Source organism: Alnus glutinosa, chromosome 1, assembly GCF_958979055.1.
Source record: "Alnus glutinosa chromosome 1, dhAlnGlut1.1, whole genome shotgun sequence".
Lineage (NCBI taxonomy): Eukaryota > Viridiplantae > Streptophyta > Magnoliopsida > Fagales > Betulaceae > Alnus > Alnus glutinosa.
In genome coordinates, this window is record NC_084886.1 from 40771565 (window position 1) to 40785778 (window position 14214).

The 14214-nt window shown below is 42.4% G+C and overlaps 1 protein-coding gene and 1 non-coding gene across 2 annotated transcripts; both read left to right on the plus strand.

Annotated features, from left to right (window-relative positions):
* Positions 1–608: 608 nt before the first annotated feature.
* LOC133881427 (uncharacterized) lies at positions 609–5665 on the plus strand. Its single transcript, XM_062320361.1, has 2 exons — positions 609–710; positions 1860–5665. The coding sequence occupies exon 2, from the start codon at positions 2020–2022 to the stop codon at positions 4990–4992; it is 2973 nt and encodes a 990-aa protein (XP_062176345.1). The 5' UTR covers positions 609–710; positions 1860–2019; the 3' UTR covers positions 4993–5665.
* Positions 5666–7194: 1529 nt separating this feature from the next.
* On the plus strand, positions 7195–7266 carry TRNAP-UGG (transfer RNA proline (anticodon UGG)). Its single transcript has one exon. It is a non-coding gene; the product is annotated as a tRNA-Pro (tRNA).
* Positions 7267–14214: the final 6948 nt, after the last annotated feature.

Genomic DNA, 14214 nt, shown 5'->3' on the forward strand with positions numbered 1-14214 from the left:
GAAAATTTCAAAATAATTTGATTCGAGCAGCTGCATGAATGTCTGAAATGATGGGACGAGGCCCATTCAGCAAAGAGAATGGGGTCTTTAATTTATTATCAACTCTAAAAGCTCCATAAATGCTTATGGCATGTTTGGGTAAAACTTATTTTTTTTATTTGTTATATTTTATCATTTTTCATATACATATTTTAGTTATTTTTTAAAATTTAAATTCTATTCAATTTTTATTTAACTTTCTCTAATTTTGTTTCAGGTTCTCTAGTCCGTTTGAGTGTTGAAATATGATAAATTTCAAAAAAACAAGTTCTCTCGGTTTTCGGTATTCACAATTTTAAATATAATATAGAATAGTTGAATATAATACAAAAAAAAAATCATACACTCAAACGAGCTTTTAGTAATTTATTTGAAAAATCAATATAGATTTCACTTACCTGGACCTGCAAATTCGAAGAATACAGGGGGCATATTGGCAAAAATAAGTCGTTCAAAACAGCCCCTCAACTTCAATATAAATTACAAGGTTTGCCATAATAAACATGGCAGTGCCACTACAGAAATTAGAGTCAAACTCAGATTACTCGTCCCCCATTTCCCTTTAAACCCCAAATTGGTTCTGACCAGGCTCCCTCCCTCCCCCCCCCCCTTCTCTCTCTCTCTCTGTCTCACTCACTCTGGTCTCTGGATTCCCGTCTCAACCAAAACAAGTAAGCCCTCCCTTTCTCTACTCTTCATATAACTGCTTAATTTCTTTACCAGTTTTGGGGGTAACTGGCTAACCAGTTCTAGGGTTTTTTCTTTTTTCTTCCCCCCCCCCCCCCCCCAGATTGTTAAATGCCTTAATAAATTTTCTTTTTCTTTTTATTTTTTTCCTCAAAATGTTCATTTCCTTGTTTTTAACTTAAATACGGACTGACCCATCTTACTCTATGCGTAACATTGTTCTGGGTTTGTTTGAAAATTTTTGAATTGGGTTTTGCGCAATTTGAATGAAATTAGGGTTTCTGGTCTCTGTTCTGGTTTTTTGTTACGAGGGTTTTACTGGGTTTTATTTATTTATTTCGTAAGCTTTACCTGTCTTAGACTCTGCGGGTTTGATTCGGGTTTTCTTTAGTCGGTTAAAGCAATGATAGTTTCTCAATGGCCTTAGTCCTTTAAGCTCTGTTGTTTTTGGGTCTGGTTCACACTTTGAAGTGGCGACCGCGTGATTATGCTTGATGGGTCATTTTCCAGCTTTTGAAGATCGCACGCACAGTGTGTCTTGCAATTTTCTTAACGTTTTTTGGTTTGTTGAACTACCATTGCATGGATTTTGAATAAGTTGAAGCATGTTTATTGCCGTGTCTTATACTGTTTTAGTGTTGTTTGATATGGTTTTCTATATTATTTCTTTTTATTTGTCTGGTAAAAATCCTTCTTGGGTTTGTGATTGGCTGAAATAATCGATCCATAATATGGTGTTTTGGTGTATGTGATTTTGGCCACAAGGTGTGTTTCTCTGGCTTGGTCTCAATAGAGTAGGTTTCTGTTTTTGTGATGGTTAGCATTTTCGAAGTATTGTTCTATACTAACCCAAATGGATGCTAAATGTCTCTTGGGTACTTTATTTGTTCCAAGTTAAATTTCAAGTCTATAAGACAAGTGAATATTTTGAAAATAAAAAAAATATATATAAAAATGAAGGCTAATTGTCTCTTGGCTGCTTTATTTGTTCATTTTTATGGAATGATGCAACCTGACTCGAATGCTTATGTATTAGTTAATGGGTGGAAGCTTGCACGTGCTGCTAATGAATCCCTCCCCTTGCTTCTTTTCTTAGTAAATAGTAGCACCTTTTAATTGGTGTCAATTTATAGAAAATTTGCAGAACTCATCTGGACGTGAGAGTAGAATATCTTGGGTGAAGGGCGGAGATATCTGGAGGGTTACAAGGAAGCACAGGCTTTCAGTGTAGCTGTTTTTGTCGTACAAACTTTGCAGAAGCAATCTGAGTCAGGTTCTGGTTCTGGATAAGTGATGGATTGCAATAAAGAAGAGGCCATCAGGGCCAAGAGGATTGCTGAGGAGAAGATGGAAAGCAAGGATTTTCCAGGGGCTCGTAAAATCGCTCTCAAGGCCCAACAACTATATCCTGATGTGGAGAATGTTTCTCAGATGCTTACGGTTTGTGATGTGCATTGCTCTGCTGACCAGAGATTATTTGGGAATGAGATGGACTGGTATGCCATCCTTCAGATTGAGCAGACAGCTAATGAGGCAATGATTAAGAAGCAGTACAGGAAGCTTGCTCTCCAACTTCATCCTGATAAAAACAAGTATTCCGGTGCAGAAGCTGCTTTTAAGCTGATTGGGGAAGCACAAAGAGTGCTTCTGGATCGAGACAGACGGTCCTTGCATGACATGAAACGCAGAGCTTCTTTCAGTAGACCGGCAGCACAACCTCGGCCCCCTCAAAAGCCCATCTGGAAAACAAATGTTGGGGTTCAAAATGACTTGAGGAACAAAGTTACGGGCTTGAATCCTCAGCAACAGCAGTGGCAACAGCCTGCTCAATCGGGGCACTCTGATGTCCGGCCAACTTTCTGGACTGTCTGTCCATTTTGTTCAGTAAGGTACCAGTACTATAGAGAAGTTGTCAATAGGTCTCTCCGTTGTCATAGTTGCAATAAACCCTTCATTGCTTACGACATGAATGTGCACGGTGCTCCGCCAACTATCAACACTAGTCATGCACCACCAACTACTAAAATGAGTCAGTCGGCATTCCCCCTGCAGAAAGATGGTGCTTGCAAAGTTGAGGTGGGATGCCAAGGGAATATTGGTGCTCAGAATTCTAAAACAGAAAAGAAAGGTCGTACTTCTAAGGTTGGCTCTGAAAGGGTGAGTGGTAAGAGAGGGAGGAAGCAGGTTGTGGAATCCAGTGAGAGTTGTGACTCCGAGAGCAGCACTGAACCTGAAGAAGATGTGGTTGTTGGTGAAGATGGTAATCTTCAGGATGGTCAGAATTTTGAATGTTATAGAGACCAAAACCGGCGGAGATCTACACGACACAAGCAGCAGGTTTCTTACATGGAAAACTTGAGTGATGATGATGGCATTAAGAGCTCTCGGAAAAGAGCTAAGGGGAGTGGATCGTCGTCTGCCACTGGAGTGGAGAATGGAGATGCGTCTAAAGTGAATAATCTATCTGATTTAGCTGCTGATGTAAAACATGATCTGAAAGAGGTGAAACAGAATGGAAATGCTTGTCCCGGGGAAAGCTTGGTAAATGGAAACATGGAAACCAAGAAGGTGAGCGGAAAAGAAACAGCATACGAAGATAACCGCAAGAAAAGTTCTGAAGCTCATGAAGATTCGAGATCTTATTCCTGCTCCAATTTGACACCAGATCCTGAATATTTTCAATATCCTGATCCAGATTTCAGTGACTTTGACAATGACAAGAGAGAAGGGTGTTTTGCAGTAGGGCAGATCTGGGCTGTTTATGATACGTTGGATGCCATGCCTAGATTCTATGCACGGATCAGGAAAGTTCTCTCTCCTGGTTTTAAGCTGAGGATAACCTGGCTAGAGCCAGACCCAGATGATGAAAGCGAAATCAAATGGGTCAATGAGGACTTGCCTAGCTCTTGTGGTAAGTATAAAAATGGGAGCTCGGAAGACACGGAAGATCGTCTTATGTTCTCTCATTTGATTTATTGGGAGAAGGGCAGCCGTAGAGATACTTTCAAGATTTATCCAGGAAAGGGAGAAACTTGGGCCCTCTTCAAGAACTGGGATATCAAATGGTACTCTGAACCAGACCAGCATCGGAAGTATGAATATGAATTTGTCGAAATAGTGTCGGGGTACAAACATGATGTGGGTATATGTGTTGCATACTTGGGTAAGGTGAAAGGTTTTGCCAGTCTTTTCTGTCGAATGGTTAAGGAAGAAACGGGCACGTTTCAAGTTCCACCAGCTGAACTATTTAGGTTCTCTCACAGGGTTCCGTCGTATAAAATGACTGGCGAAGAAAGACGAGGTGTGCCTGTAGGATCTTTTGAACTTGATCCTGCATCTGTACCCCTTAATCTTGAAGAGATTGCTGTGCCCAGAGATCTGGAAGTGGAGGGTGGTAATATGCATCACAATGGTTCGACTACAATACCTTCAGATAAAGTGAGACCCATGAAGTCCAAAGGAAATGCATCAATGTTTCCGGCGGATGTCAAGAGGAGCCATGTAGAGCCTGGGGATAGCAGTTATTGTAATGTTAAAGCGGATTATAGTAAATCTCCCGCTTCCACCCCAGAGGCTATTGAAATTCCGGAACCTGAATTTTATAACTTCGATGCTGAGAAATCCCAGGAAAAGTTTCAGGTTGGCCAGATTTGGGCGCTATACAGTGATGAGGATGGCTTGCCAAAGTACTATGGTCACGTTAAGAAAATTGATTCTACCCCGGTTTTCAAATTGCATGTTGCATGGCTTATGTCCTGCTCGCTGCCAAATCACACTATCCGATGGCATGATGAAGACATGCCCATTTGTTGCGGGAGATTTAAGGTCAGAAGGGGTGAAACACAGGACTATACTTCCACCACTTCTTTTTCACATCAGTTAAGAGCTGATCCTACTGGTAAGAAGATTGAATACTCCATCTTTCCCAGGAAAGGTGAAGTTTGGGCAATGTATAGGAACTGGTCTGCGGAAATCAAATGTTCCGACTTGGAGAATTGTGAATACGACGTAGTAGAAGTCGTTGAGGAAGATGATTTGCTTGTAAGAGTGTTGGTTTTGGAGCGAGTGGATGGTTTCAACTCAGTTTTTAAGGCTCAAATAAAAGAGGGTTCAGAGGCGACTATTGGAATTCCTCAGGCTGAGCTTCTTAAGTTCTCCCATCAAATACCTGCTTTCCGGCTGACTGAAGAGAGAGATGGCAGCCTGAGAGGCTTCTGGGAGGTCGATCCTGCAGCATTGCCTGTTCATTATTTTTCTTTAAATTGAATTGGCAGGATCACAAGCCTTCCACCATCTTAATCAATGCAATGCCTCTCCAGGCAGGCCCTTATTCACTGAATACTGGGGTGGTAAATAGAATGGATTGGGAACTCAACTATTCCAGGACACCTGGACTCACAGGCTATTACGTTTTGAGTTAATGCATCAGGCCTTGTTTTTGTAGTTGCTCTGCAAAGGCGCACCAATGAAGCCCCCATGATAGAATTTTGTGGCGCTTAATGATTATTTTTTTGGCTCAGTCGTGCTGCATTGGAAAGAGAAATAGTGGGCATGCTGGTTCTTTGTTGCATTCTTTCTTCCAGTTTATGATCATCCTCTAGATGATGGTATCGGGCAACTTGGCTAGTCAGGCACAAGGAAAAATGTGAATTTATTCACTTGAAAGTAACTCTAGTTTTAGCCGGGTTTTATGTGACCCTCTTCGTAGATACCTTATTTGGCAGTAGAAAAAGTTAAATTAGCATATCCACTAACCTGTTTTTTTTTTTTTTTTTAATTGGTGGTTTTTACCTCAAGGTAGGCATGGTTGGTCGGATGATGTTAGTCTTGGTTCAATTTGTGGAATTGGCAAATGCGTCCAACGTGAGGTCCTGTACTCTCTTTCTATCTCTCTCAAAAAGAAGAGAAAAAAAAAAAAATCTTGTCTTGCTTTTGTTTTGATTTTTTTTTTTTTTTTTTTTTTTTTTTTTTTTTTTTTTTTTTTTGTTTTAACTTTTTGGCATAATGAGTGCGCATGAAGTGCTGAACAATTGTTTCCTGGAATTGGGCAATGCCACGGTAAGCATCGGACTCAAAGAGTGGCATCTTTTCAATCTCTAATATTCATTGTACCATCTCCATCTCAAATCTATTTGTAGCTTTGGAGATTGTGGGCTAATAACACAAGTAAACATCGTCTTCCCGTTGTTATGCAGCAAGTTGCTCTCTAAATTTTCAGTTACTTTATTTTCCTACCATTCTCCCAAAAAACTCACCCGGAGTAAAAAAATTAATCGATAACATAAACTGCAGATAAGAGAATCTGCTATGAAAGAAACGTAAGTTACATATTTTGAATTTTGAGAACTTTTTTTTTTATTCATTGAATAAGAAAAAGAAGGGGGGACGATCTCTAATAGTAGATTCAAACCGAACTAAAACAAATAGGTCAAACAAATGATCCGATAATGTCAAAGGGCCGCGCAAGGCCGTTTGAAAGCTAAAGAAAATCAAGAAGAAGAAGAAGAAGAAGAAGAAAGAAAGCGAAAACAACAATAGGGCACCAAAAAGAAGAGGATGAGAGTCTGCTAGTGGTGTGGTGCCGTGTGGTCATGCGCCACCTCTGGAAGACCTCTCTCCAACGGAGATCAGAGGAGTGGCTGTGAATTGTCGACAATCGTGGTGGGAGAATGATGGAGGGAAGTACATGGTTACCATGTGCTAGAAAGGGAGACAAATTTTCAACCGCGTGCATGCCACTCTCCGATGCATGGACGTCGGAAGACATCACGGTGAGTACCGGTGGAAGCAGAAGACGTCGGTGAACCCACTGGAGAGACGCGTGTTGCGCAAAAGTTAACATAGGAGCCTAGGTCTAAATCCAAAAATTTCGACTCAAGAACCTAACCAAAAATCGCAGAAAACGCGGTAGATTAAGAGGATGGCCGGTGAGTTATGAGTTGAAGGGAAGGAAAGCGTGTAAAATACCTCAAAAGAGGTAGAGAAGATTAGAGTAAGCTCCAGCCAAATGAAGACCTCTGTAGAGGTGTGAGCAATGGGGAAAAAGGGAAAGAAGAGAAGGAGAAAAGGGAGTGGAGGAGGAAAGAAAATTTTAGAGAGAAGGCAAAGCTTATCTCTCTATAGACTCCACAAAATTTTTTTATTGTGTACTTATTTTGAGAACTTGGTTGCTCTTAATTAGGATAGGCTAATAGTAAGCAATTGGATATGATTATCAAACCCATTGCCACCTTTGAATAAGAAAGGGAAGATTTAAAATAACAATAATAACGAAAAACGTTTTAACCATTGAGTCAAGTTTTAAATACTGTATATCATATAAAACAGTGGCGTAAATTCTTTGATAATTTGAATAAACAAACAAAGGATTTTGGATTCGATTTACCCGGTTCATCTGATTCTGAGGTTGAAATTCGCCATTTTATGTTATACAAATTAATCTAAAACTGTTGCCTAAGCATACATCAAGGGCATTTGGTCTAGTGGTATGATTCTCGCTTTGGGTGCGAGAGGTCCCGAGTTCGATTCTCGGAATGCCCCCCCCTCTTCCCTAAACCATTTTACGAAGGATCCACTTCAATTCTAGCAACCACGACGAACACCTTTTCCAACTACAAACAACGGTATTTACGTGTTCGGTGTTCGTAACCTTTTTTTTTTCTTTTTTTATTTGGCGTTCCCCCACCTCTTGGACAACACGTTCTTGGCCTGAAAATCATTTTCAATATTGATGTACAGATCTGAATTTAAGACATCCTCAAACTCGCTTTGAAGTTTGAATGCATTTTATTTGGAGCTTATATATATATATATGGTGTGATTGTGGCAACAGAGAAAGATTTCAAAGTTTTCTGAAGAAGCTCATTCAAGCCATCCAAGACAAAATTAATTGTGCATGTATGTTCTGATAAGATACGGATCCACCTACCTCTATGAAACTCCAGTCCATGTGTAATATCATACAATATATATATATATATATATATATATATATATATATCGGGGATTTCAGGATGCATCCGATACGGCACAGATAACTACATGCATTGTGGGACATTCTCTGCCTGACGGAGCCCTTTCAAAGAAGCTCCTACAGTAACAGTCTTACTGTATGACAGAGTTCTAGCAGCCCTGCTGGTAGGGAGCTGCGCGCTGAGGATCCTCAAGATCGATTAGCACAAGCTTCTTCCAAATAATTAAAGTTGCTACCGGCCAGCACGTACGAGACCTACGTACCTCTAAAATAATTAGCAGAAGATACATATCTTGGTAAATTAAACGCCCATTGTCTTTTCGCGTGGGAGATGAATTTTGTTGGGGGAGCTAGGGTGTGGGCAATGGAAAGAGATCCCACTAATTTTGCTCTTTGGATTGCTGTAATTCAGGCAAAAAATTAACGTGAGAGTCACTATGAGGCTACTTGTCCCAACACGTTTCGAAGAGCCCGCCCACCTGCTCTCATAGAAGCTTTCTTACATTTGTTGCAATTTGGGCACAACAAATTGCTGGCCGGTATTACGATCCTAAATACAATCTTAGCCATGTTTATATAAGTTGTTGGACATTCTCTCCTTACAAGCCGGTTTTTAAGGATGAGTTCTATACAAGGTTTGTATATGTTGGTACAGTTTCCGGTACGGTGACGTGTTGCCTTGTGATTCGTTGCCTTCCTCGATGTTCGTTCTCCTCGTAATCTGCAAAATAACAAACGGCTCGTCGGGGGTGCCGACCGGACCCCCACTCCGATGCCTAAGTCAGTTCAAACTTATTTTCTGGAGAATATCAGTCATCTCAAGAGTTCAGAGAATCTGTTTTAATACCTGGCGTAGTAGTCTTATTTATAGGCTCACAGTTATAAAACTGCTAAAATACTTGGAGCATAATCTGATTAGGAGTCTGAGTCCTAGATCACATAGTCTTTAATTTTATCTTTCTGATTAGGAGTCTGAGTCCTAGATCACATGGTCTTAAGTCTTATCTTCATAGAATTCAAATTGGGTAGTAGAGTCCAAACTGGATATGACACTTTCTTTAGCTAATGTCATTCTATTAGGTTCCTTATCCCATATTGGATGGGATAAAAGTCTATCTTGATATACTCGAGATATACGTCTTTTTGGAGATAACGAATGGTCTTATAAATTGGGTCTAATCTTGCTGGGCCGACCTGATGGGCTCGGCCCCCGATACTACCTTAGGCCCACATGTCTTTGGTGTTAATTTTATCCCCAACAGTTACCCCCCTAATTCTCTTATTTGAATTTAGAATGTAAGAGAATTAAATACCTCAATTTCTGAATCTGGATCTTCCATAATCTGTATCTGACAATTGCCGCCTCTTTCAAAGTAATTATGACGAATAATGCGTCGAATCTCTGGAAGGATTAGAATTCCTGCTCCTTGTCGATCTAGAATTGCTGTCAGAGTTCTAATCGAGCTCTAGAATTGATGTCAGAGTTCTAATTGGACTCTGATCCTTTATTAGACTTCTAATCTGATATCTTCTTAGACTTCTGATCTGATCCTTCTTCTTATCTGATTGGACCATAAGTCCTATCCTGATTTCCCTGAAGTAGTTGCTAAATGTTTATCTCCTCCTTGGATCGGGTTGAGTGGATCCAACTTGTGATCTGCCATAGTAATAATAGCAACTTCTCATAAATATCTTCTTCATAAATGCCTCCACATAATATTGTCGGTCGGGCCAAAGTTGTGAAGATGATCTTCTACTCTCGGTAGGAGATGAATCGGACTGATGTAGTTGATTTCACCAAGATTGTGGTGACATGCCACTCTGAGATAACACTTTGCGTACGACTTTCCTGAGATCAAGGTTCTGTCTGAAGACTTCTAATCTGAATACCATTTGGTTATTTTTTGTAGAGGTGATATCCCCGTATGGTTTGTTATAGGGGTTGTCTCCCCGTATCTTTGTTCGAGTTGCTCCTGAGAGATCTTAATTTGAGAGTTTGGTGTAGCTTCGGTGATTTTGCTTTTGTAGAAGCTTTAACTTTGTTGAGCTACCCCCCATAACTTTAGTCCGCGACCGCGGGCTAAGTCGTTCGAGGCGGATAGTCAAGTCCTCTTAGTATCCTGGACGATGGTGTAAAAGAGATCTCGGAGTTCGGAGTGAGTCTCAGGGCTTCAACCTGTAAATACTTGAATTGATGATTTTTTAATAAAGAGGTTTTATCCTCATACCTTCCTGAAGCTTTTCATTCCTGAAACTCTGTCTTTCTAAACCTTTACCTTCCTGTTTGTCTTAATGAGCTACCCCCCCATAACTTTAGTCTGCGACAGCAGGTTAAGTCGTTCGAGGTGGGTAGTCAGGTCGCTGAGCTTTACCTTTCTTTTCGGAAATCTTTGTACCCTTTTAATTTCTTTATCTCCGAACGCTCCAATCTTTTAACGTCTGGAGACCTCCAACCGAGAGGTTTTCTTGTCTTGGTGTCCTTTCCATAACCATTTCGGGTTGTTCGAGGAAAGGACTCGGGCCAATTCTATCTTGGATGTTCTTGTCCTTCCGGAAACCTGCAATCCTGCCATTGTATCCTTTGTTGGACTAACCGTTAGGTTTTTCTTGCTCTCGGTGTTGGACTAACCGAGAGGCTTTTTCTTTTTCTGCTCTCGGTGTTGGACTAACCGAGAGGCTTTTCCTGCTCTCGGTGTTGGACTAACCGAGAGGCTTTTTCTTTTTCTGCTCTCGGTGTTGGACTAACCGAGAGACTTTTCCTGCTCTCGGTGTTGAATGACCGAGAGACTTTTCCTGCTCTCGGTGTTGAATGACCGAGAGACTTTTCCTGCTCTCGGTGTTGACTGACCGAGAGACTTTTCCTGCTCTCGGTGTTGAATGACCGAGAGACTTTTCCTGCTCTCGGTGTTGACTGACCGAGAGACTTTTCCTGCTCTCGGTGTTGAATGACCGAGAGACTTTTCCTGCTCTCGGTGTTGACTGACCGAGAGACTTTTCCTGCTCTCGGTGTTGACTGACCGAGAGACTTTTCCTGCTCTCGGTGTTGGATAGACCGAGAGACTTTTCCTGCTCTCGGTGTTGACTGACCGAGAGACTTTTCCTGCTCTCGGTGTTGGATAGACCGAGAGACTTTTCCTGCTCTCGGTGTTGACTGACCGAGAGACTTTTCCTGCTCTCGGTGTTGGCTGACCGAGAGGCTTTTCCTGCTCTCGGTGTTGACTGACCGAGAGACTTTTCCTGCTCTCGGTGTTGGATAGACCGAGAGACTTTTCCTGCTCTCGGTGTTGACTGACCGAGAGACTTTTCCTGCTCTCGGTGTTGGCTGACCGAGAGGCTTTTCCTGCTCTCGGTGTTGACTGACCGAGAGACTTTTCCTGCTCTCGGTGTTGGATAGACCGAGAGACTTTCCTTGTTTTCTCTGCAAGGTTGTCTCCTTGGCTCTCGGTGTTGGACTGACCGAGAGACTTTCCTTGTTTAATTTGTTGTAGGGGTTGTCTCCCCGTATCTTTTCTGCAAAAAGGGTTAACGAAGTACTGCATATACTAAAAATAGCAGAATGCACAGTAGCACCATATATTCTTTTTATCCGTCGGGATGATTTTGTGATCCTTTCACTCACGACAGGAGTGAAACCTCAACACATGAGTCTATTTTATCAAAATATATATATTTCGGCAAATCGTACAAGTGCATTCATATATATATTTTCCTGGTTGGTAAAAACCAACATTTATCCATAAATCATGTTTGTAAAAGAAGAGTATGAACTTATCTGGTGAATTCGATGAAGATGAACCGTCTTACTTGGAGTTCCTTATCTTGCACGCCACTCGATATGGGGCTCTTTGGGAGAGTTCCTCAAGCTGGACCTTCGGTTCGGATTGATTCCTCGGCATGTGACTGTGCACTTCGGAGGATGGCAAATTTGGAGGGGTCCTCAAAGTGTGCTATTTGGAACTAGGAGCTCGGGCATAGTCTCCTCAGGATAGTACCCTCGGAATAATACTCTCGGTATGTGTCATCTCGGTACATACTTTTCGCCTCGGTAGAATACCCTCGGATCAAACTTCTCGGATTATACTTTCTTCTCGGTATATCACCTCGGATTTAACTTTCAGCCTCAATAAATCACCTCGGATTTAACTTTTCACCACAATAAATCATCTCGGATCTAACTTTTATCCTCAATAAATCACCTCGGATTTAACTTTTATCCTCAAGAAATCACCTCAGATTTATCTTTCAGCCTCAATAAAACACCTCGGATCTAACTTTCAGCCTTAATAAATCATCTCGGATCTAACTTTTATCCTCAATAAATCACCTCGGATTTAACTTTTATCCTCAATAAATCACCTCGGATTTAACTTTCAGCCTCAATAAATCACCTCGGATTTATCTTTCAGCCTCAATAAAACACCTCGGATCTAACTTTCAGCCTTAATAAATCACCTCGGATTAAACTTTCAGCCTCAATAAAACACCTCGGATCTAACTTTCTCGGGGTATACCCTTTTTACAGAAACAGCATAGGCTTGTCTTGGAAAGCCAATTTCAAAAGCTTGATATTGGTTTCTTCAAGTCTCCCTCCTCTTTTTCTTCTAGTCCGACGCTGCCTTTCTCCAAAACCCACAGCTTCAATCCTCGCACAACGCACTGAACCCCTTTCACTCTCAAAACAAGCTTGGTCATCATGAAGCCACAACTGCATCGGTAAATTGCGGATCTCAAAGTTTCCTAATGATGAGAGGGAACCATATGAATTGTGGGCCTCGGTGGAAAAAATAGAGGCTTCTCGATTCTGTCCGAATTTTGGTAGAACCACCCGCTAGATCGTCTTAGACCCTTTCTGTCAAAGGAGTCCATAACAACTCCCCTCCATTCTTCATTCATACATAACACCGTTTGGGACTCCGACGTCTCACTGGGTGAAGACCCGAAGTGCTTGGGAGTTCATGGGCTTCACACGGCCATTATTGGGACCTCTGGGCCATGAGCTCAATGGAAACCAATTGGGGTTGTGCGTAGGTGGGCCACCATCAATACTTAAATCACCGAAGTTCTACCCCATCGGTGTTCTGACTCAAGATTTCGGCCAAAACATTTTTTTTTTTTTTTGCACAGCTCCTACGTTTCTCATTGTTTCCTCGATGAACTGGAGCGTCGTGGCCCACGACTCGCGGGTATCTCTGAGCATGGGAATTCTCATCCAGACCTCTCTCGTCTACGTTTTTCCCTCAGCTCTCAGTCTTGGAGTTTCAACAAGAATTGGGAACAAAATAGGTGCCAACTGGCTGGAAAAAGCCAGAATTCCCATGGTCGTCTCCCTAGTTTGAGCCGTCGGATTAGGCCTTGCAGCCATGCTGTGGCAATCTTCTTGAGGTTCGTGACAAAAATAGGAATCGCCGGGCTCATGTTTTATTTTCTCTACAACACGAATTGGATGGTTCAGGTAGACAGGGAAGGCTAATCTTGCTCCTCAATTTGCTCTTACTAAGACCCACAAATTCTTCACGATCGGGATTGGGCTCTTTGTGACAACGCCGCAATTCTTCATCCGCCCCACTGGAATTGATTAGAATGGGTTCTAATTCATAACCCCGAGGATGGAGGATCTGAATTTGACCCGAGATGAGCCGGCGTGGATCTTCCTTTGGAGCTCGAACAACATGCTTTCGATGACCATATGGGGGGCTGGGGAGACCGGATCTTTGAGACAACGACCCGACCAGCACCTGATCCGAGGTGGAGACATTCTGGGTTTTGTTGAACTCAGAGCCCTGGGTTCTGCACCGCGTTGAAGACTTCGAAATCAAGCAGATTCTGGTTTGCTCTCCGCCAATTTCAACTCCTGTTGGATCTCCCTTTGACGAGGGTTTTGATCTCGTTCCCATCAGCTTCTTCAGAGAAGGAACCAGGAACCGGACCGGGTTGGTTTCACCTTTTTTTTTTTTTTTTGGGACCATGAGTCCACGGCCACATATTGGATGAAGAAGGACATCGAGGCCGCGGTACTTTCCGAAGGGTCCTGGGACTGCCCCGATTGTGCCATTCCGGTCCAATCATCGAGGTGGCTCCATGCTCCAGCAACGCTCAGCGAGTCGTGACTTGATGCTCGGAGTCTCGGACTTTTGGCTCAGGTCAGAGAAGTATCTCATATGAAGTCTCGGGTTTGCTTTCTTGTTTACAGTCAGCTCTATCCTCTCGAGGGTCTCCATCTCGCTGGTCACTAGTCTTTGGCCACGGATTGGGTGAAAGAGATGTGAGCTTTCAAGTTTCTAGATGCCTGGCCTAGACGATTCAGCAACAGGCGGGGATGATCGTGAGGAGCACGAGTCGCTGGATTCTGAGTGGAGTGGAGCGTCGCCATCGCCTGAAAATCTCCAAATCTGTGAAGAAGACTGCCCCCATGTTCGGGTGGAGTCGTCTTGTACGGTGGCCGCAACGGATCCGGTGGTAGCGGCACTGGTCGATGGTCTCGGAGTCAGAGGGGAGGATCTCGAGCTGGACCTTCT